This window comes from Colossoma macropomum, unplaced genomic scaffold, assembly GCF_904425465.1.
Source record: "Colossoma macropomum unplaced genomic scaffold, Colossoma_macropomum, whole genome shotgun sequence".
Classification (NCBI taxonomy): Eukaryota; Metazoa; Chordata; class Actinopteri; order Characiformes; family Serrasalmidae; genus Colossoma; species Colossoma macropomum.
In genome coordinates, this window is record NW_023494799.1 from 33,637,754 (window position 1) to 33,661,950 (window position 24,197).

At 39.1% G+C, this 24,197-nt stretch overlaps 1 protein-coding gene across 2 annotated transcripts in view; it reads left to right on the forward strand.

Annotated features, from left to right (window-relative positions):
• Window positions 1-13,080, forward strand: part of LOC118819012 (A disintegrin and metalloproteinase with thrombospondin motifs 7) — a 114,088-nt gene extending 101,008 nt beyond the window's left edge. The window contains exon 24 of one of the 2 annotated variants that reach the window (XM_036586604.1): window positions 9,971-13,080. In XM_036586604.1, the coding sequence (XP_036442497.1) occupies window positions 9,971-10,119 (149 nt within the window). In that variant the 3' untranslated portion in view covers window positions 10,120-13,080. Of the gene's footprint in view, window positions 1-534; window positions 584-9,970 lie in introns of those variants that run through there. The other variant, XM_036586605.1, reaches the window with a different exon arrangement.
• Window positions 13,081-24,197: the final 11,117 nt, after the last annotated feature.

Genomic DNA, 24,197 nt, shown 5'->3' on the forward strand with positions numbered 1-24,197 from the left:
GAGCGTGTATGTGCTCGTGTTTGTGTGTATAGGGTGGGGGTGGGGTAGTTTAAGAGTTCACAACACAGATAAATGACCCATCTCTCAGGCACACTGAGGGTCACAAGACTTTGTCTTTTCTCAGAGTGGAATAAATTATGCAATAGCAGGAAGTGAGTGGATGTTTTCCATGATTTTTTTCTGACTTTCAGATTTATATTCATTGAAATCCAGCATTATCATTCTCATTGTCTCATCCCTAACTTGCAGAGAGTCAGAGAAGCATGCACACATTTAACCCTTTGTAATGCTCCCAGGAGTAAACATACACTATACATCCAAATACATCCAGACTCCTGCTTTATTTTTTAAATCTTAAGCCTTAGAATTTAGTAACTGCATGGAGCACAAAGCTAACTGGAGTTACAGAAGTGTACAGTAAACTTTTTTGGATCCACCAGCAAGTGCTGGCAATTTAAGGGGTTAATCGAGGGTATTAAGTTGGTGTCTCTCCCTTTGCTGAGCAAACCTCTACTCCTCTGGGTTTTACACTAGATGTGGGAAAATTGCTGTGAGGATTTGACTGCATTCACCCACAAAAGCATTTGTAAGGTAAGATGCCCTTTTCTCATTATGCACATGCCACCCAAAATGTCTGTGTACAGGCCTGGTTTTCAGTTTTTAAAAAAAAACAGGAAAGTGCATCAAAAAGGTTGTCATCAGTAACCGACCGTATAAATGGAGATGGGGTTAGGTTGAAAAATGCTGGAGTACCCTATTACAGTAGGTGAACATATAGTTAGAGTAAGTACAGAGGGGCATACAGTGTAGGTTGAGTAGGTTGTATATGAGAGGCAGGGTGTGCTTGTTTCAGCACCTGGGCTTTACAAACACACAATCGGTCCTGGAGCTGGGTGATGGGGCAGCAGTGTGGAAGAAAATGCTGCTGAACGGATGGAGGATGGAACTGACGGAACATGACAGCTTTGACAAGCTGTTATTGAAGTGTGCTGAGGGGTCAGTGTCCAAAGACCCACCATTCACCAGCCATGCAGAAATACGTCCGTGTCTGTTCTGCTACAGACAGTTACTGAGCCCACAAGTCCCACTTAACTTAAAACTGTGCATAAAATGCTGCATGCTGAAGTGGGTGATTCATTGATTTATCCTTGCAGTACCTATGTGCACATTCTCTGGGGTGCAATGCTATGTACTTATGTGTTATTTATGTATTACTTAAGGCTGTCTGGTTTATAGCTTACTCATTGATTAATCAGATATGGGGCTAAAGCTTGAAAAGCTGTATTTGATCAAGAGGACAATTATGGATTCTGCCACAGAAATATATATACAGCACACAAGCAGCTGGGTTTCAGCCTGCACTACTGTTAATGGTTTAAGGGGTCAAACTAGAAAATTGCATCAATAGTATTTTTTTTTTGTTTTTTTTTTTTAAACACTAGATGCTAAAAAAGTTAGGATGTTCTCAGACTTGTGATGGGCAGTGTACACGTATATTTTGTTCCGTCTGTAATGTTTCCTGTGAGACGTTACCATTAACCCAGTTCTCTGTCATATCACTGCATCCTCCGAACTTTCGTCATTGTTTACTAAAATAGAACAGCAGTTACTGACCACAATAGAGACGTCTTGACTGCAGAAGACCACGTCTCCCATGATGTATTTGAGCTGTACGAGGAGCGCAGGGGCAGTGTGGGTTTGCCGGGGCTCTGGCCAGAAAGGGTGGAGCGTGGGAGCCGATGCAGCTGTGACCTAAGGCCCTGGCCCTGGCCATGTCAATATGTTGCGTGACCTGGCAACATGGGAAAATTTTGCTGCGCTGACATTTTCAAGCCTCGACATGAATGAATCCTTTGGTCAGAGCTTTAACCCTTTAAACTCGAGGTTTATTATTCACTTTTTAATATTAAGGCTTATTATTGAGTATGAAAATAGTATTTATCGCCAATGTTACAATAAACCCATTTGAATATACCAGCTGCCCTTTTACATTGTCTGAACATTTCATAACAAATGGACATATAGAAATTATCCAGAATGCCTTAGAGTAAAATCTTATTACGGTAACATAGAGACACATTTTTCCTTATTCTGTAATTAACATTTTGCAGGTTTTGTTACAGAATCGGAATCAAAACCTTTATTCACCAAGCACCACATGTCCAGTGGATAATATATATATATATATATATATATATATATATATATATATATATATATATATATATATATATATATATATATATAGAAAAAGATATACAAAATAAATATAGAAAAAGATATACTGTATACTTCGACAGGCCACTTCATTAAGTACACCTCCTTGTATCTACTCTTTTTGTCCATTTTATTAGCTCTACTTACCATACAAGAGACCCACACAGGACCACCACAGATCAGGTACTATTTGGGTGGTGGATCATTCTCAGCACTCAGCAACACTGACGTGGTGGTGGCATGTTAGTTTGTGTTGCGCTGGTCTGGGTGGATCAGACACAGCAGTGCTGCTGGAGTTTTTACACACCTCAGTGTCACTGCTGGACTGAGAATAGTCCACCAACCAAAAATATCCAGCCAACAGCGTCCTGTGACCACTGATGTAGGACTAGAGGATGACCAACACAAACTGTGCCGCAACAGTTTACAGACTACATCTACAAGGTGGACCAGCACGGTAGATATGTCTTTACTCTTCCAAGTGAAGATATAACCTAGAATGGTATGTTGATGTGTTGATTGCTATTTTCAGAAATATTACTTTGTAAAGAGTTCGCTAAGGTAAGCTAGATAGGACAGTTTGTACGGTAATTATTGAATAATTATCGACCTGTTTACAAGGTGCCTGTCCTATCAAAGCTTCATGAACAAATGAAGCAGTCGTCGTCTGATCCCGGAGGTTTAAATTCCATGCAGCTAAGCCGAGGGTCTACATCTGATAGCATGAAAGTCCTAAATGCCATAATTTACATGTTTGAATTTGTGTATGATGTCTGGTGTTTTTCTTTGAGTGTTAGGGAGAAGCACTTTTCTCCCTTTTCTACATTCTGCTGACTTTATCTTCATGAATCAGTCTTTATAGCTTTTTTTAGACACATTAAATCATAATGTGCAGATTTATAACCTGGTGCCAATTGATCTTTCGTGAATATCTGCAGCTTGACCACCCTCTCAATTAGCCTACAACAATTACCGCTATACTCCTCCGTTATCTCTCCACTTATATTCTAATAAACCACATCTCATCTTGCGCCTGCTCCCCTGTCTCATCTATTATTTTTATGTTTCAGATCTTGGGCCTGAACTTCAGGTGACACTCTAACCATAATGTGTCTGTCTGCCTCTATCCAGTTCCCTACCTCAGACATCTGTACTGAATCGAGATTAGTATTTATGTGATGTTTCTATTTATGCCGTTTCTTCTGGTTGAATGTGTTGGCATTCTCTACACTCATCACTTTTTTACAAGCAGTCTTTGAGGCCTACAGACCTCCTCACAAAAGAGCTCTGTGGTTTTGCACTAAATTGCAGGTTAAATAAAAATACCCTGCTTTCTCCTTTCAGGCGCTCAGCCAAAGTTGGTGATGTAGTGAGAAGAGGTGAACCCGGTTCATCTCAGGACTTGAAGCTGGAATCATTCCTTCTGCAAAAATCTATACAGTTTTAGTCGGCCTTGTCAATCAGTCCACTCAGACCCCCATAAAACTTTCTTTTTGAAGGTTGTTTCGGACTCACTTGACCTTCTGCTGCTTGTGTAACAGCTAGATTGGTGCCGTAAGTGGGCATTTTGATGCGCACACACACTGTTCATGCTGGCAGAACCTTGCATGATCTGTAGATGTCATTTAATAGGAGTTTATGGTTTGATTTATGAAATTAACAAATAATCGGTGAATATTTTATATCAAAACTTATAATAAAGCCCAAAACTTAATGTTTTGTCATTACAAGACAACACACCTTTTTACATATTTAGCTGGAAAATACTGTAGCCTGAATTACAATGAATTTCATCACCAAAGGCTTTTAGATTCAAATTGGAAAATACAATGATAAGAAAACTGCTCAGTGCAAAATATGTGATAAGAGATCGGTTTACCAATTTGATGACTCATCAGTGATACTTGTCACTGCATTTCCAAGCCAGTAAAATGCTTCTGTCTGCCCTATTTATAAGGCTATTAAAGATTATATAGATAAGGCTGATGCTAACTGTTTATTTAGTAATCGATTTCTCTGTTCATCATTCTATTAATGCATTAATTAACATAGGTGATTCCCATAGCCAAAAAACCTATAGGACAACACAGAGTTCACATTCAATTTTTTTCGGTGAAGTGCTTAACTGAAGTTTAAAGAACACCAATTGCTGAACAGATAAAGCCATGGATTTCTTTCCATGCATTTCCAGCAAAAATTACCAGGATCCTATCGCTTTGAATGGAGAAAGACAAATAACTAAAACTAATAGCCAGATGAAACATGTTATATCAGTGCTAAAAATCTGACAAGAACAACATAAATAGGTTGTAGTGTCTGGCTCAAATAATGCAGAAAAATGTTTTTTCAGTTTGTTCCAGCTACTGTAAATCTCCACAGTGAGGGGGAGCTTTCCCCGTAAACAGATGCCGTATTGAGCATTACGAACGTCCCCATTAATTTTTCAACCAGTGACTTGTCTACTCCTTTATAAGATCTCTCAACGGAAGCTTCTTTCAAATATGCATGCTTTGGCAGCATGCACTTCAAAATCAACCTGTCAGATCAGCTTATTTACAGTTTAGATGTAGCCCATTACAGCAGATTTAAATATTGAGAATAATTAGAGTTCCATTTGCTATCAAAAGCTCTCTTCTGAAGAAAGGTACCAAGTAAGAATTGTTTACAGTGGTGGATAACCAGTTTCTCAAAGCTACATGACAGAAAGTTATTGCATGAAATGATTGCAAATACACGTCCTGATGCCTGCAGTATTGTTTTATGATGGTGTTGTGAAGGTTTTGGCCTACAATATGTTTTTTTTTTTAATCTGTTCATTGAGGAGAAGTACATGCCGGACATTTTAGGGCTCAGTAGTCCCTAAAGACTTTATTTTTTCAGACTTTCATCAACATTACATAGACTCCAAAGTCACATGTCGATTTACTGGTCATTTTGGAAATTATATTTGCACTGTAGACATCGGGACCCCTGGTTCCATTCACCACCACTGAAAAGAAACTGGTTGTGTCTGTTGTAAAAATCTCATCCACTGAGATATAACTAGTTGGAGCCCATGCAGAAATTGAAAAGTGGTGTTTGACTTCGACGTCTCATTTCCTCCCATTAAAGAAAGTTTTAAGTAGCAAAATAGTGAAATAAATGAATGATGATGGCAGGGAAGAATTTTATTTAAAGCAGGAATTTAGCTTGTAATATCACAAAGCCCTTCTTCTTTGGTGAGTTATATTACCTTGAATGATCTGAAGTTGCATTAACCTGAAAAGAACTTTTTATTTGACCATACTTGGGTGCTTCTCCCGTGGATACACAGATAACGGAAAATTATTTTCTTACTTTCAATTTCATACTCACTGATAATGATCAGGCTTGTAAGGGGGGGGGGTGCACATTAAGACAACCTGTGGCCTCAGATGCCCTGCTCTGCTATAGACAGATAAACAGAAAAGCTGTCATTTCTTTCATTCTCTTCAGAGACTGAACTGAGGACATGCTTTCAATTGCATACCTGTCCACACATTTGCAGACTTCCGTATGATAAATTGTAGCATTCATTGAGTCATTCTGAGTGGTTTGATGTGAAATGTTTCATCTGTAGAGAAACTTATCAACTCAGATTTCTTTACAGTGGTGGTCATAGGAACCAAGGGTCACAATGTCAAACACAAAAAAAAGCCATTTTATTTACTACCCAAAAACATCAGTGAACCTACACGTCTTCTGAGTTTATATGTGTAATGCTGATGATGGTAAAATAACGGTCAACCTGAAAAAAAGTTTTGCAAATTTTGCCACAGAACACCATTTATGTATCTCTCCACCATGAATGGATTAAAATAAATTGATTAAAATATGTTTTAGACCCAAAACTTTATTACATAACTACTGTCAAATAATGGCTCAGGCATCAAGCAGTATTCACAACCATTTCATGTTATCATTTTCTGTGAGGGAGCTTTTAGAGGCATTAAACTCCTCAGACGTCTGGTTCCTATCAACACCACTGTGAACAATTCTGACTCTGTACGTTTCTCTAGAATGAAGCATTTCTCACTGAACCACTTTTGGATGATTTTGTGGACATGTTAACCATTTAATTATGCAGAAATTTAGAAAAATCAGTGTAGTTCTTCTTTAAAATTGATTCTGAAAGTTGCCCTTAGCATTTTGACCTGAAATCAGTGATGTGTGGTGTTTCTGGTTATCTTGCTGGTGTTAATGTGCAGCTGAGATGGTCCGGCCCACACACTGAGAGCACTGAGGCATGATGCTAATGTGGCGAATGCACAGTCCCACCTTATATCTTGCCAGTTCAAAATGCGATACTGGGCCAAGAGCTTTAAGACCTGATATTTTTATCTAAATCTGTATATATCCTAAGAACTTTGCATCCAAGCCCCAACCTGAGCAACAACACGAAATTTTAAGTTCTTTCTTCACTTCAATCGGACGTCATTTTATGTGACCCAACCTGATCCATATTATCAAGTTTTGAATCTGAAAACTGTCCGAAACTGACCCATCCCATCATGCCAGATAGATCCTGGTCGAATAGCAGAACTGCATAGTGACAATAATAGCCGATTAATAAAATAAAAAAATAATTCTAAAATAAAAATAATGTAAAATAATATGATACATTAAAATCATCACTTGTCCAAAATGTAAGAAGTTTAATTTCTGCTTTTTTGCATGTATTCATCAAGCAATACTTTCTAACAACATCCCAAGCATTTTTATATGGGAATTGTGGGCCAGTGATGATATACATATACTCATGTACATAATGTGTAGTGCCGATACCAATACTAAAACATAAACATTTATGAAATATATAAATTAGAACTACCTGGCTTAGCATTACAGAAACATGTTACATATATTTGTACATGGTACATAGATAACATGCAGTAAAATAAATAAAATGCTGATACTGATATGATCCCAATATCATTGTGTATCTATTTTTTTTTCCATAATGAGCTGTTCTCATGCTGTGGTGCTGATATCACCAAATGGTAGCCTTTTCCTGTTTAATCCTAAAAGTAATATAATATATATTACATGTAACATACAAATAATAAAAATATAATGGACCAAATAAATTTGGCTTCACTCACTGTGCTCTCCTGAATAGATTCCAACCCTTCACATAATTAAAGCTCTAACTAGGCCGCTGACATTGTAAAATGACTTCCATTTTTGTTTCGTTTGTACTAAATTAATTTCCCACGTACACGTTAAGGCACGTGTACAGATGGATGAGAGGGGGGCTTGAGCCGCTGCCCCTTTGCCCCTGGACTCTAAAACGCCCTCTTGGTTGAAGTGTGCAATAATTGTATTTTAAATTGCCTCCACCATTCTTCAAGATCCGTTTCATTGAGATGGGTTACTGCCTCGCTGTGGGAATGGGTCAGTTTGGGTTCTGTGAGATTCATTGCTTTTTGTTACCCCCTCTGGTGCAGTACCAACTACCTGTGGTTCTCATCAGTACCTCTAACCCAGCACTGGAAATCTCACCAAAAAAATGTTGTTAATCTATTTAAGAAAAAAATTACCAGCATTTTACTTTTAAAAAGCAGCAGACTTTCCTCAGTAACTCCTACACCGCGCTGGAAATCCCACCAATAAAATGCTGATAATCTCTTTAAAATGTTGGTTATTCTGAACAACAAAACATAATGTAATTTGTAGTATATTATTACATATAATACATTTATAATATTATGTATTGTAATGAATAATTTTTATTTTTAGATATAATAATGACAGAGTAATGAAACAGCATGTCAGATTTGACATGTTCCTATTCATGTGTTTGCTTGTTTAAAAAGGCAGTTTGTGAGGCAAACTTTTTTTTAGCTTTGTTAGATCATGTTCTTTACATTTCATTTATTTCCAAAAAACAAGTATTTCTTTTATTTTTTCCAAATTTTCATTTTTCTATATGTATAGCAGCTGCCTTTTACATTGTGTGAAAATTTCATAATGAATGGACCAACAGAAATGCTTAAAAATGGTTTGGAATAATATCTCTTCACATTAACTTACACTGAAAGTAATCAGTTGATTAACAGAAAAGAGTAGTTAAACGACTAAAACAGCCAGTTTTCTCACTCAAAAGTATTTGTAAATCAAATCTGTATAGTTAATTTAGAGATGAATGTTTTCCGGAGGAATGAATTTGTGGTTAATCAGGTGGCGCTTTTACAGATTTCACATGAAAATCAGAAAAGCTTAAGGAAAGTAACTGGAAGTTTTCACTATATTGCTCCAGTGTTCAAAAGTTGGGTCTTTGGTAAGACCTGTGTTGTTCGATTGTATTGGTTGTAATTCTCAAAATGCACTGTATAGTAAAGTATTTGCTCACTGAATTCTGCAACTGCCCAGTGGTTTTCAGCAGGTACACAGACCCCTTAGCCCTCAGACTGTACAAGCTGGTGTGTGTAATAATTATATTTTACATCGTATCTGCCATTCTTCAAGATCCGTACCAGTGAGATAGGGCGCAGCCTCGCCACGGGAATAGAGCTCAGCTCATAGGTTGGCTTGGGTTCTACAACATTTGTCGCTATTGGGTGCCCCCTCTGGTGCAGTACAAACCATCTTTGGTTCTCCTCAGTAATTCTGACTTATCACACCTCAGAAAGCTGGAAATCCCACCAGTAATACGCTGATGATCTCTTTAAAAAAGTCTCCCATTCAATAATGTGGTTATTTTGAACAACAGCCAAACATAATGTCTGCAATAAGGGATGTGAATAATTTCTACAGGGAAAAATGGATTTGTATGAGTGGAGCTCTTAAATAGAGTTAGGAATAGATGCTACATAGGGATTAAGTAATGCAGTGAATTATAATAATAATAAATTTTACTTATATAGCACACCTTTCATGACAACGTCAACTCAAGGTGCTTTACAGAAAAATAAACAAAACTACGTTTTTGAAACATTTAAAAAGAAGAGTCTTAAGATTCTACCTAAAAAGATCCAGAATTTCTTAAAACAAAACAAAATCCATAAAGCACTTCTAAAAGGAAAACTCTTAAAAGATCCAGAGTTTCTAGAACAAAGCAAAATTAATTCATAAAAACAGGTCTAGAAAGAAATGTCTTAAGATTATTCTTAAGAAAAGAGATGATACCGAAGACGATAACACCACAGTGTTAATGGTAAATAGGACCACGGCTTTGCACGTTTGTGACTGGGGCTCGAATCCAGTGAGGATAGTAACGTTAGTGCTTTTGGCTGCCTTTGAAAAAATTCCTGACACTACATTTGGTTTTATCTGAAACATAATTAATGTGTCTCTCCTCATAAGAGAGATTGTAATATACAGTAAATTCAATTTAAAAAGTTTAATTCTTGTTCATGTTGCCCATTTTCCCCTTAAGTACCCCCCCTCCAAAATGCCTGGTTCATATTGCTTGTCAGCTCTTATTCTCAATCAGTATAAAGCCACCTGCCAACATTAGAACGTTTGCGATTGTTGGAGGTCATGGTTGGTGTTCTCTGGGCTGAAGGGGTTACTCTGCTATTATTGTTATTGATTCCACTGAGTTCTTGCTCCTTACACCTCAGCTAAATCTTCGCTTGAAGGATAGCTTGGAGCCTCTCTCAGAACAGGGCATCTGATCACATCTGCAGATTGCTAAAAAACTTGCGTTTGAGTTCCGTAGACTTTTCTTCGCAGTAAGGTTTTCTCTGCTCTATTTGGACTTATCGCTGACTGTTTTGTCTGTGTTTTCCAGGTCAGGTGTGCTTACGTGACCGTCTGACATTTCGCCTCTGCCAGACCCTCAAGTGGCTCGGCCAATGTGACCAGCCTGCCGCTCGCTCCCAGTGCTGCAAAACCTGTGATCGGCATCATCGCGGCAACGACCGCGCTACGCGCCGCTGAGAGGGAAGGGCACGGGACGAGTGACAGTTTTAAGCCAGGGAATTTGTCTTTCTCAAACAAAATGCCAAGCCAAACTAGGACAGTCTTTCTACTTTGGCTTGTTGTTGTCACTGGCCTACGGGATCCTGCAGAGGCTTGTGAAGGAGGTGCTTTCCCCCTATTGTTGCTGAGACACAAGCGATACATTGTACATGGAGGACTTCAAATACCGTCTCATTATTGATTGAAGGAAGTTTATTCACTGAGCGCAGTTTTAACTTTCTTCACAAATACAAGTCCATCGATCTCGTTCACAGCAGTGATCAATTTAGATGAGTGGCAGTTGAAAGTCTAAGAGCATTCACAAATCTGCAGTTACTTCAGAACTGAATAGAAAGAAACCTCACTATGTCGCTGTATAACTGTGCCGACTTCTTTGTGTTTTGCTTTTAAAACTGACAGTAAGTCTCTGTTCATTTCCAGTATTTTCTGAACCATGTGTTTAGGGCTTTGACTAGTTCAGTGTTAACTATAGAATGAACTAAAATCTCCAACAATGCTTTCTGCTGATCGCAGCTGTTACCTAACCATAATACAAGCCTAGAGGACGTCTAAGGAAACGGTGCTGCAGAAATCACCTGGTGCTATTGGCAGGTTTGTGCCACTATTGGTGGGCTATTGCCTTTGTCTACTTGAATTTGTTCACAGGCTATTAATAGGACTCGACTTTAAACTTTTGTTAAAGAAATAGTTCAGCGAAAAATGTACACAACTTTCCACTTAGCCCGGATGCAGTCTATTAGTCAAGACATGTTTAGTGTCCAAATTTTGCTTCTGTAGTTCAGCGCTGGAGCTGTGAGGCTAAGGATGCTAAATCTTACATCTCTAAAACTTCGCTCAACCCACTCAAACTGAATCCAGGTCTTCATTAAGGTTGTTAACTTACTGTGAACTATAAAAATGAACAAAACTTTACCGTGCAGCTGAACGCCGCAGGCAGCCACTGAGAGAGGTTTCGGGGATGTGTTTGGGTGACTGTTGGCTTCTAGTGTTTGTTAGCAACATTAGCCTCAAGGCTCCAGCACAAAACTAAAGAAGTAAAGTTTGGATACCAAAGATGTCTTGGCTGATCCACTACATTTGTGATAAAGGTAGAATTCATTTCCGAAGCATTTGTGATTACATTTGTTTTGAATATTAATCGGGAATGTGTTACTATCATTACAGGCTTTTGACAGTAGGTGCAGTCTTGAAAATAAAGGTACTAAAAAGGGTTCTTTGGAGCTTTTTTGTTCCCTAAAGAAACTTTCAGTGAATGGACCTTTTAACCACTTCTATATCAGTGGAAGGTTCTATACCAAGTAGAACCATTTAGTGCCCTTTATTTTTAGGAGTGTACACTGAACTAATATGCGAGTCATATTCCATTAGATTGTTCTGGGAAAATATTTCCAAAAGTTACTTGGCGCTCAGAGAGATTATGCTTTTCAAAATTGTGTCATTTGCGATCTTCAGGTAAAATGTTATCCCACATTGTTTTATTTTTCAATATTATTTATATACTGGGTAGTAACATGTTTTGTACAGTGTATGTGCCGAGTCATAATGCATAATGTAGCAAAAATGCTGATACATATTAGAATCCACTCACAGTCCACTTTTCTAAAATCTCCTGCCCTGTGCTTTAACTCACTGGCCACTTGACATCCTTTTATAAGTCTACTATATACAGATGTATGCAAAGGTTTTGGCACCCCTGGTCAAATTACATGTTTTCATTTTCTTTTTCTAAGAGAAAACAAGGTAACAAGGATGTGTTCACATATTGTCACTTAGAAAATCAACAAAAACATGTAATTTGACCTTTTGCCTATGACATAGCTCATCTGTTGTCATGCACAATTTATTCCTGCTGCCCATTTATCATTGGTCATTTTCTTAGCACGGGATCACTACTGACCAAATATTATTTAGGTAGCGGACCATTCCCAACACAATAGAAAATATGAATAAAAAATGTACAAAAATTCCCTTTCTCTCTCTTTCTCTGTCTCTCTGTGTCTCTGTCTCTGTCTCTAGGTGCTCTGTGGTCAAAAATAGACCATTAATGAAGGGCTAGAGGTTAGGTTGCACAAATTGTGCATCAGCAGATGGGCTGCTGTCTCTGTACACCAGGTGGAGCTTCCAGGTAGGGATTTCTAATAAAGTGGCTGGTGCGTGTAGATTAGTAAGCTCTAAGCCTGACTGACTTAAATGTACGTAAGCCAGAAATGAATTTGGCTAAAGTTGCTGAAAGGCATTAGTTGTGGACGTGTTCTTCATTGTTCGTCCTCCACCAAAGAACTAGAGGCGAATGGCCCTCTCAGCACTTTCAATTATTACTCCTAAATTAAGTGATGTCTTTAAATTTGTATGCGTCATTTTCCAACACTCAAGTTTAGTGACCTTTCAGCTCTTCTGATGGCCTTATCAGTTACAGTCATGCTGAGATCCCCCAAAGCGAGAAGACTTTGGCATGAAGGAGCACTCGGACACTAATGACACTGTCCTTAAAATTAAGAGAACACATCTACTTCATTCCCCAGTCAAGTCATGTAGTTTATAGTGGGAGTTTAATTACTGATGAATTTGATTTGTAATGTAAGTCAAGGAATGAACTTGTTCATTTGTGAAGGCTTTGTGTGTCAGTCTGAACTGAGATACATTTATCTTGGACCATCTGAGAATATATTATTGGGACTGGGACCCGTTAAGCTTGCTCTTTCTTGGTTGACTAAATGTGATTACTCAACATGCCTGTTCAGTAAATGTGTAATTTAGGGTTTTATGTCATACTGAGATATTTCCATTCATTTAGTTGGTACAGATTACAGTGTATTCTGACTGTTTTAGCTTCTTTCTTCTTCTTTCGTAGAGAGGAAGGGTGAAAACTTTGTAATATCTTACATTTGTATCTCTTTGATTAAATGTTTCTAAATCATATTTGCTGTGAGCACATTTATTCAAGTCTTACATTGTTCAGATAACACAAATACATCATTTCCACATGAATAAAATGCTACATAAGTGATGCATACATTTGAATCAAGTAAATTCAATGTATTACTTTTTTCAGTGTATGCTGTACATAAATAAGACACTTTTTTACTCCACTTATACTTTTATGTACTTAAGAACTGGTAATTGAAGCATTGAAAGGAGAATTTTGGAACATTTCTGCATAATTAAAGGATTAAGATGTAAACAAAGTCATTCAGAGTGGTTGAAGTGAACTACTCTCTTCCAAGTCAGAATTGTTCACAGTGGTGGTGAGTGGAACCTCACATCCAAAGCATTTCGTGCTCTAAAAGCTCTGAAAAAAAAAAAACAGCTAAAAGCTCTAAAAGCTACCTTGCAGAAAGTTGTTACACATAATCATTATGAACACTGAGAGATTGTTTTATGATGGCCTAAAATCCATTTATGGTGGAGAGGTACATGCAGGATGTTTTAATGCAAATAGTCCCCAAAGAAAGCTTATTTTTTCAGATTTACCACTATTTTACCATCATCAGCATTACATATAAAAACCTCAGAAGACACGTGTAAATTCACTGGTTTTTGTAGGTAGTAAATGAAATTGCCATATTTATGTTGTGGACATAGTGACCCCTGGTTCCCATCACCACCACTGTAAAGAAAGTTTCTCTACAGTGAACCAGGTACAATGAGTTTGTTTACATCTGATGTACGATTGCGCTTTTCCCTTCAAATGCCACAAACAGAGAATTCAGAACAGTCTGTGCCGTCCAATCACTGTCTTTTCTGAATTACTGGAAGAAAAACAGATCATGTTGCTGTTCTAAATTTCATAGCCCCAAAACTAAACACAAGACCCAACACTGACTGATATGATGAGACAAATTTACCAGCTCCGAATCATTTATTTATATTTGCAGTGTTTGTAAACTCAAAAATCAGAATGTATTTTGCTTCAGAATTGGATGGAATAGTTCTGCTGGGACAAATCAGGCACCTAAAAGAACTAATCTTCGAGAACCAGTGGGAATATCCCCTGTGTACCAGACACGGCTTTATAAATCCCTGATATTGGCTCTGAAGAAGCTTTGAAGTGTGTTGCTTAACAACAGGCTCAATATGAGTGTGTTATATAAGAGCAATTGCATGGCAGGGATGGATCCTTATTTTATGTTGACAGCAGGTATTTTGGGTACAGTGGGGCAAAAGTGACTTGTTATGTACGAACTCAGAGTCTTCATCTATACATCAAGGCTTTCTCTACCGTATGTCAGGCGTCTGAAGCAGATGAACAGGGGGAAGCATGTATACTGCATATTTTAAAGCCGCGCTCGCTTTCATCTACCCATGATGTGCTGTACACAAAGAATGTTTTAGAAGAGAATTTCAGAATGTCAGATTTCTTATAAGGTGCTTATATGTTTCCTTTTTTTCTTCTTTCTCTAGACTTCCTGGACCATTAAAGTCACTCTTGAAAATGCATAGTTCAACACTAGGTTAAAGGCTGCACAACGTTTTAATGAATGCCATTTATTCATATCACTGTTGTCAGAAGAAAACCTCATATCTCCAAAACGGTAACTTTACAGGAGAAGGAAAAAACATACTTTACTTTTAATGTAAGTCAACGGAACCAGACTTTTTTACAAGTCATTTTGGGCTGTTTCTATTGGTCCATTAATCATGAAATTTACAAACAATGTAAAGAGCAACATGCATTTTCAATGTATGTCAAAAACTGAAAAATGCTTTTTAAAAAAGCTTTATTAACCACTTAAAATCCCAGAATTGTTACATAATAAGGCTTATTATTCAGTAACTACAGGGACTTCAATGCAAATTGGTTGAGCTAATCTTAGGTTATAGAAGTGTATAATAAAACTTCGGGCCCTGGCCATTTAAGGGGTTAAGTTTCTTCAAGGTTCAACAATGAAAAAAGAACAAAAGGAACTCAAAACTAGGACTTAAACTCTAAGACTAGTTTTTTTTCTTTATTATCTCATAACAACAGCACGTATGAAGATCTGGGAATTATTAGACGGTAGCCAAACAGTTGATTCCTGTAGTCGACATGTAGATATGGGTGAAATGGGCATGAAGACCTGAGCGACTTTGACAAGGAACAAATCATTATGGCCAGTTGACTGGGTCGGAGCATCTCTGAAACAGCAAGACTTGTGGGATGCATCTACTGACAGCGGTCTGATGAGGGACAAACGTGTTGGGCACCCAAGGTTCATCAATGTGCAAGGGAGCAAAGACCATTCTGCCTGGTCTGAACCAACAGAAGGGCTACTGTGGCACAAGACATAGAAATTTTTTTAATGATGGTTAAGGAAGGAATGTGTCACAGTGCATTGCACCCTGCAGCGCACAAGGCTGCGTAGCCACAGGCCGGTCAGAGTGCCCATGCTGACCTCGTCCACTGTCGAAGGCCGCTTGGTCCAATAAGTCCGGTTTCTTTTTCATCACATGGATGGCCGTGTATGTGTGCGCCATTTACCTGGGAAAGCGATGGCATCAGGATGCACTGTAGGAAGAAGACAAGCCAGTAGAGGAAGTGTGATGTTCTGAGCAATGGTCTGCTGGGAAATTCTGCGCCTGGGATTTTATGTGGATGTCAAATTGGCACATCACCTACCCAAACATCATTGCAGGCCAGACAGACGTCTTCATGGCAGTGGTATTCCCCGATGGCAGTGGCCTTTCAGCAGGTAACGTGCCCTGCCATGCTGCACACATAGTTCAGGAATAGTTTGATGAACATGATGAAGTGTTAAAGATGTTGATCTGGCCACCAAATTGCCCAGATCTCAATTTGATCGAGGATCTGTGGGATGTGCTGGAACAACAAGGTCAGTCCCCACTGTTCCAATGTTTTGGCTCATTGTTTATTTGCATGTTTTTTTTTTAAACAAAAGTGTTAGATGTAGTATGTAAGCAATGCTAAAGCATGTCATTCACTCCCCAGTCCATATAAGCTAACTTAGTTGCAAAAACTCTTATTATATTGCAAAAACCAACAGATTTACTTATATACTTATATCCACCAACAGCAGTGTAGCTCCGCCTATTCACGCTGAAGTTATAAGGAGTGTTTCAGCCTAAATTGGATTTTCAAGGAGGAAAAAAACAGGGCAATCGTAACAACGATCATTAGCATATATCAGTCTTAAAGGCACAGTAACAAAAACAGCCTATTCAATTCCAAATAGTAAAGAGAAGTTGGAAAATGCCATGTAAAAATGATTTTTTACTGATTTTGGTACATAAAACTATAGAAATATCAGAAGTCGACATCAGAAGCTGCAGTCTTAGTGGTTGGGGTTTTGTAGCTTTTCAGGCTTTGTAAGCTTCAGGTTTAGCAGGTACACCATCTAACTGCAGCTAGAACTATCGAGCTTAGGTCCTGGGGGTCCACAGCCCTTAGGAGATTAGTGTTCTCCCTCTTCTAACACTTTGAATTCAACTCTTGAAGGCCTTGCTAATAAGCTGACGAGTTGAATCAGGTGAGTCTAATGAGGTACACTGCTAAAGTCTGCGGTGCTTAGGGCCTCCAGGACTGAAGGACGATACCCCAGATATAACCTGTCAGCTGCAATGATTACTGATGGAGGCTTTAAGGTGTCTTTTGTCTAGAGAAGTGAAACAGTGCCCCCTCCAGGACAGTTGGTAGTATGCAATGCAATATTGTCTACTGGTTTACTGGCAGTTCTTCCTGAACTGAACAGCATGTTTGTGTTTTCCTGCTCGAAATCATCTCATTCTACTCATAATGGGCTTTCAAAACTGGTGCCCTGCATTTTACATTACTGTGCAGTATAGAGGTGCTAAAAGCAAGTATAACTGTTTAATAGGTCATGAATAGACGCAAAGTAATTACTTAAATGTGGAGGTTATCAAAATTAAAACTGATAAACTGATGAATGTAGCTGCCAATGTACTTTAGAAATAGGCTGTTCTGTAAAACCTGTAACAAAGTTCACTGATAACTGAAACAATGGTCAGTGGACCACACACACATCATCTAAACCACTTATCCTTCTGGGTCGCGATGGGGTGCTGGAGCCTATCCCAGCTGTCATCGGGCGGAAGGCAGGATACACCCTGGTCAGGTCACCAGTCTATCGCAGGGCAGACAGACAGACATACACATTCACTCACACCTAGGGGCAATTTAGCATGTCCAATTGCCCTGACTGCATGTCTTTGGCCTGTGGGAGGAAACCCACACAGACACATGCAAACTCCTCATAGACATGACCCACTGCGCCACCATGCTGCCCCGGTCAGTGGACCATCCTACCAAATTCATTTAAACTGCAGTCCCTCAGGAAGAACAAACATTTTAAGAAAACAATCAAGTGTTCAGATGTTTTGATGAAAAATATGATGATTTTCTTTCACTTGTTTCATATACCGGCTAGCATTTTTGAGTTCTGCTCAAAATTAGTTAATTGTCACTACCGAAACAGTTACTGCTGAAACATTTGGTAAAGTTTCAGAAGTGAAAGGTTATTTTGTTACTGACAAAATGTAATGCTTAGTCATTTGTTTTAATAAACGGTTAAAAGTCTGAACTCTGACTTTAAATTTCACACACACACACATACACACACACACAATATCTATGCCACTTATCCTCCTGGGCTGCGGGGGGGTGCTGGAGCCTATCCTGGAGCCTATCCCAGCACTCATTGGGTGCGTTCAGTATGCAGGAATGATCCATAGACTGTATGGCTGAAAGACTGTAGACACCAGCTCACCCAATGTTTCTTCTGAAATCAGAGTTATTAATAGGACGTTTGTCCGATTTTGCTCCACTTACAGCCTCTACTCTTCTGGGAAAGCTTTACCGTAGATGTTGGAACATTGCTGTGAGGATCTGATTGGATTTAACTACAAGAGCATTAGTGAGGTCAGGTACTGGTGTTGGACGATTAGGTATGGATCACAAACGCCACTCCAGCTCATCCCAAAGATATTCAATAGAGCTCAGTCACTCCAGAGAGCACAGTTTCACTGCTGCACAGTCCAAAGCTGGGGAGATTTATACCCATCTAATCGATGATTGGCATCGGGCATGGTGACCTCAGGCTCATGTGTGGCTGCTCCAGAGCTTCAAATTCTACTTAAAGCGAGTCTCTATGGAGATTACACAAGCTGTGCTCAGACAAACTGTGATGCATTTTACTTCAAATCATTGAATTTGAAATGAAACAATCACTATAAAGTTAAAATGCAGACTGTCAGCTTTTATGTGTGGATATTAACATTTATATTGGATGAACTATACAGGAATCATCGCCCCTTTTATGACCTCCACCTCCCATAAGGCAAGCATACTGTAAATAACTGGATAAATTAGCATGGCAATATAACTCATGTTTCATACTTTGCAGTCACCACTCTCTGGATATTACCTACATTTCAGTGTACTTTACCGTATATCATGTGTTCTGCATTTACAGTTGTCCAAAGCACAGTGTACATTTCATACTGACTAGATAAAAGGTGAGGCTGACATTGCCGGTGGGATGTTGAGCTGTCCTCTCCTAACTCCTACAGCGCCGGGGTGTCATACTGTCAGGTTTTGCTGAGGTGTTCCTCTCAGCTGGGCACTCAAGCGCGTACAGCAGGCCGAGGAGATGGACAGCTCAGCAAACGCTCCATCCTGCTGGGACATGAGGAAACGTTCCACCTCTCACCTCTGCCAGAATTGTGTATGTGGGTCCTGACAGTATCTGGCAGTCGTACAGTGTCCCAGAGTGCTTTCTAGATCCTGCAGCCCAGAGCAACTTCATTAACAAGCGTCTCATTCTGTCGTCTATATAATACGCAGCACCTTTATACTGGGAAAAGGACTAAGATTTGTATATACCTACTTAAAAATGCATTGGAATAATTTGTCTGTTACAACCATTGTCAGATGCGAAGGTAGAGGACAAGTTACTGCTGGCCCTCTTTGGGCAACAGACTTCAAGGTGAAAGTGTTGTTCTTGTAGGCTTTGTTGGTGGGTGAAGCATCACTGATGTTATCATAGGGCTTGTATGTTTAACAGCCTACTTAACCATCCTTGTCAGCTGTGTCTGTGCTCTATACGGCTAGCCATTTAATCAGTTTGTGTAATGCTGTATTCTGATTGGCTAGTGGAATCCAATGATCTGATTTGGTAAGTAAATCTTGGAATCTCATTGGCTCTGGTTGAGTAATGAAATGCTGTTATGGGATTGGCTAGTTCAGGAGGCAACCCAAATGTTAAGAAGAGCCATTTTATCCTTTCAGCAAAACTCAAATCACCTTGGAAGCCACAATATTTTATGTTTTATTGTAGTAATGTTTTACCACCTTGGCTGTAAATATGTCTCAGTATGTGCTAATGTCCTAGTACAGGCTAGAAATATAATAGAAACAAAAATGCAGACTTACTTTGCTCTGCTTTAAGCTTTAGCCCAGCTAAAGCCGTTTTTCTCGCAACTCTGTCAGGAAACAGTTCCGCAAAAGTAGAATATTTTCTTGTAAAATGTCTCTCAGTGTTTGACTTTTTACAAGGCTGAAGTCAGCTTGTCATTCGCCAGCCTAGTGTTGCACCATTTAAGTTGGAACAGGAAAATTTGAAGAAGAAGCTGATTTCAGTCGGGACTTTTCAGTGTTTGACAGTTTCTCGTTGCAGATTAAACATACCAGGAAACCAGCTGGAGTGATTATAAATGCAAGTAAGTCCATTCATCTCCAAATTATTGATGTTCTTCTTAAATCCTTCTCTTTGCCTTTTCGTTAACTGCTAGCTAGGCGAGATTGTTGTCTGCGTTGCTATGTGACCAGCAGTCTGCACGCCAATCTTCAGAGTTAAAGGTTGGTGAATTGGCATTTATGCCAGAGAACTTGTAGAGAGGAGAATTATCTGTCTGTAATGTCTTCCGGGTTTCTCAAACGCTACAGGGCACTCCTTAGCTAGTCCAAAACGAATGGGTTAATATGGAGCGTTTGAGCAAAATCACAGTTCACAAATGCTTACACATTTTTGATATAAAAGTATACACATTTCCTTAACACTGAAGAGCATAAAACATTTTAACACTGCTGTTATATTTTTAAACACTTTTGGACTCAAGTTCAGCTTCAGCTATAATCAGTAGGACTCAGTGGCAGTAATGCTAGCGTCCTGCTGCCCAAAACCTATTTGCTGTAGAAAAAAAGGAAACATAAAGATACGTTTTCTGTGCTTTTTTAGTGAAATACATATTTCTACTTTCCAAAATTTAAAGGAAAGCCCTGGACAAGTGAATAGAGACTATTTTAACTTCTTTGTTTTTAGCCATTTAACTTCATTCACCCCCATTCATTTAGGATTTGCTCTACATTTAAGACAGTTCAAACTGTGTTGAATGATCAGCAGAGCTTTATTTTACTGCAAAGGAGGATTATTTTAATTTTACCTAAAAATCGAATTCTGCAGTGGAGCCGCAACAGGTCAGTTAAAGAGCCATATCCGGCTCCAGAGTCATGTTGCTGACCCCTGGGCTAGTTGAAAAGTGGAATACTTCAAACTGATTGGCTAGCTTTAATCTGATTAGCTAGTCAAATTCCTCAAACTGACCTAGCTAGTGGGAAGATGCAGTCTGATTGACTAGTGAAATTATGTCCACTGATTGGCTAATTAAATCCTGGGCTGTGATTGGCAAGGGTACAGCAGCCCTCTGATTGGGTAGCTGAATCCCATGCTCTGACTGGGTAGTAGAATGCTACTTCAAGTAAAAGATACAGTATGTTTTTAATTGTTTCTTTCAGATACTGTGTATCTGAACTTCACTGCCTAATTGAATAAGGTAATGAGTTCCACAATTTAGAGACCTCTCTGCTTTGTGTGTTGGAAAATAAACAGACAATACAGTGAGAAAATCAGCGGAACCCTGTGGAATCTGAAATCTAATTGGCTAATGGAATTCTGCGCCCTGCCAAATACCCACTATTGTGGAATGAAAAGTCCATTAAAAGCTTTTCAGTTTTTCAGTGTAGCCAACTCTGAGACTCTGTCTCAATTTGTGCACTTGCGGTCTGCAAGTCTGTTCTAAATGCACAATTTTAAAACTAGTGCACTTGAGAACTCTTGCCCTGTATGCCTGCATGTGGTTGAAATTACCAAAGTGCTGACTTGGAGGAGGACCACAGGGTAGGGGAGCCATTTGGGACAGACCTTGAGGTTTCAGTGGGAGTTAAGGCGCCATGCTGACCATTTATATATACAGTCATTGCCACAGCATCACGTTGACGCATGCTTGCACTAGACTAGGCACGACAAACTACGGTCCTGAAGGGCCGGTGTCTGGGATAGTTTGGTGAGTTTCCTGCTTCTGATCTTTGCAATTAACTAAGATGAATCAGCATGGCAGGGTCTACCACAGGGGTGACATGACTGACTGCCCAGGGGCACCAAAAGTTGCTCCAAAAAGTGTTTTAAATTATTTTATTCTGTTAACACTTTTTGAAACATTCAGTTCACTTTAAATGCATTCACACACCACAGTCAGACTGATAATCCAGCCATAACTATCCAAAAGTATCATTGTGTAAATTTGGTGGACACTGGCGTCTATGTTGGTAAAACACAGACCCTATTCTATAGCAATCTGATACCCTCTCGTTGGCATACCTGACTGATCTCGGCAAGGTCTCAGCTGAGGAGTTAACTCTGGTTCAGTGTAGATGTTTTGTGAAGAATCAATAAAATGAGTCTTCAGCAAAACCAAGACTTTTCCTAGGTTATTATCAGTGGGTTTGTGGAGAGAGAGCACTATAGCTCTAATGCCCAGAGCCTTAATCTAGCCCTGTAAATCAGGTCTGTTTCAGTTGGAAAAATCACCAAACTGAGCTGGACCATCCAGGACTAAAGTTCGCCACCCATGCACTGGACATCATTTCATCCAATTATACATCATCTAAACCACTTATCCTTCTGGGTCGCGGTGGGGTGCTGGAGCCTATCCCCGCTGTCATTGGGTGGAAGGCAGGATACACCCTGGACAGGTCACCAGTCCATTGCAGGGCAGACAGACAGACATACACAGTCACACACTCACACCTAGGGGCAATTCAGCATGTCCAATCAGCCTGACTGCATGTTTTTGGACTGTGGGAGGAAACCAGAGTACCCAGAGGAAACCCACGCAGACACGGGGAGAGCAGGCAAACTCCACACTGAAATGACCCTGGTTGCCCGGCCGGGAATCGAAGTGTGATCTGTACTTTAACTTAAAATAAAATCATTAATATTAGCATTTAATTAAACACAAGAACACATAAAATGTCTGTCCACCTTTAAAATGCTGATATTAGGTTGTCCCACCCCAGTGACATTGAACTTCTTTATGAAATCTATTCAGTTTTTCCAGTAATACCATAAATACAATGTCTATCCTGGTTCTGATTTAGTGGTACAACAGATGGAAACAGAAACCGTAACCGGTCTCATGAGTCTGGACCAGCGTGGAACGGCCTAGTATGGCCCTGAGAACTTATTTGGCTCAACAGTGGAAAAGCGGCCATTGTCTTGGCCAATCCAAGCAGAATCTCTACTCAAACTAGAGCGCCTGTGACATAACTGGGCTCTTTTATTCAGGAGAAATATCTAAGCAGAAATATTAGGAGATTCAGAAGAAATATCTAAGAGACTCCTTTGCCTTTCCATCTGACTCCACTGTTGCCCGGGAGAAACTACAGAGATATCATAACAAGTGCTGAGAAATGTCATGAAGTGTACTTTTTAAAAGGGATTGTGACAGGGAGTGTGAGCTGATGCAAAACCGTGATCATTAAACAGTCCAGTTTCTCTTTCATACGTCAAATGACCCATATCATGGAAAAACAGATTATGCTTAGGTTCTTTGGAACCTATCAAGCAAGTCAGTATCCTCATTTTATTTTATCCTCATTCATATTTTATAAATATGTATATATATAACTGAAATACAGAAAACACAACAAAACCACACACCATTTATTCAGTACATCTCTCTAAAAATGGTAACAGCGTTGCAAAAAATGCTTATACAGTATCTGATTTGACAGCTGGAGGTAGGGAGATAACATTTTCTGAAGGTTAAACACTTATTTTGAATAATTCTTTGTCAAAATAAGAGAGTTTTGGGGCATAAAATGAACTCTATTCATGGAAAGTGCCTATTAATTCCCAAATTTACTTTGAGTCACTTGTAGTTCAAAATTCCTTAAATTTCTAAGATTCCTTTTTTGTCACCAGATGGCAGTATATGCTTAAATGCATGGAGTCCTGATGCTCCATTAATCCGAGTTATGACACAGAGTTAGTCACCTGACCGAGTTTATGGACAGTGAAGTTTAAAGTGTCAGATTGTAGAAGAAAGGCTGCTGCTAGCATCAATAAATAACAGTGCACTATCCATGTAAGTACTATCTGGCATCTAACCAGACTGGACGTTCTACTGGCTTGGTAAAGCTGTGGGCTTTAAAACGTCTGTTAGGCAGAGAGTGATATATTGAAATTGCTGTGAATTGCATTAACATGACATCAGGATCGGAACACACTTTGACATCAGCTACTGGAAAAGACCAGTAAACAATGTTAAGTGGAATGAGGTCTGCCATTGCGTTTACAGAGTGATAAACCAGCTGTACGGTGAGCGTCATTTGGCGTGACGTACGGTTCTTTTGCTGCCATCTCTTCTTCCACAAAGGCCACACACTCTCCTATAGATCTCACCAGTAATTCTGATGATTTATGTTGTGGCGTATGTGTTGTGTCTGGTTGCATAAAAATGGATGAGGTGAATGTCTCTGGTCATATAAGCGAAATTACCCGAGCTATCGACTTGTGCAGTAAGGGATTTGTAAAGCTGTACTTAATTATATTGCTGTTATGGTAAAATATCCATTGATTTTCAATAACAACAGCTTCTTAATGTAGAATCGTTGTGAAAGCAATTGGAAGCAATCAGAATACACTAAAAAGTGTTACCACTTGCAGTTTTTAGATCGGTGATCTCTAATGAAACATACTTTTCTCTTTTAACAGTGTATTACTGAATTAGTGAATCCAGCTATG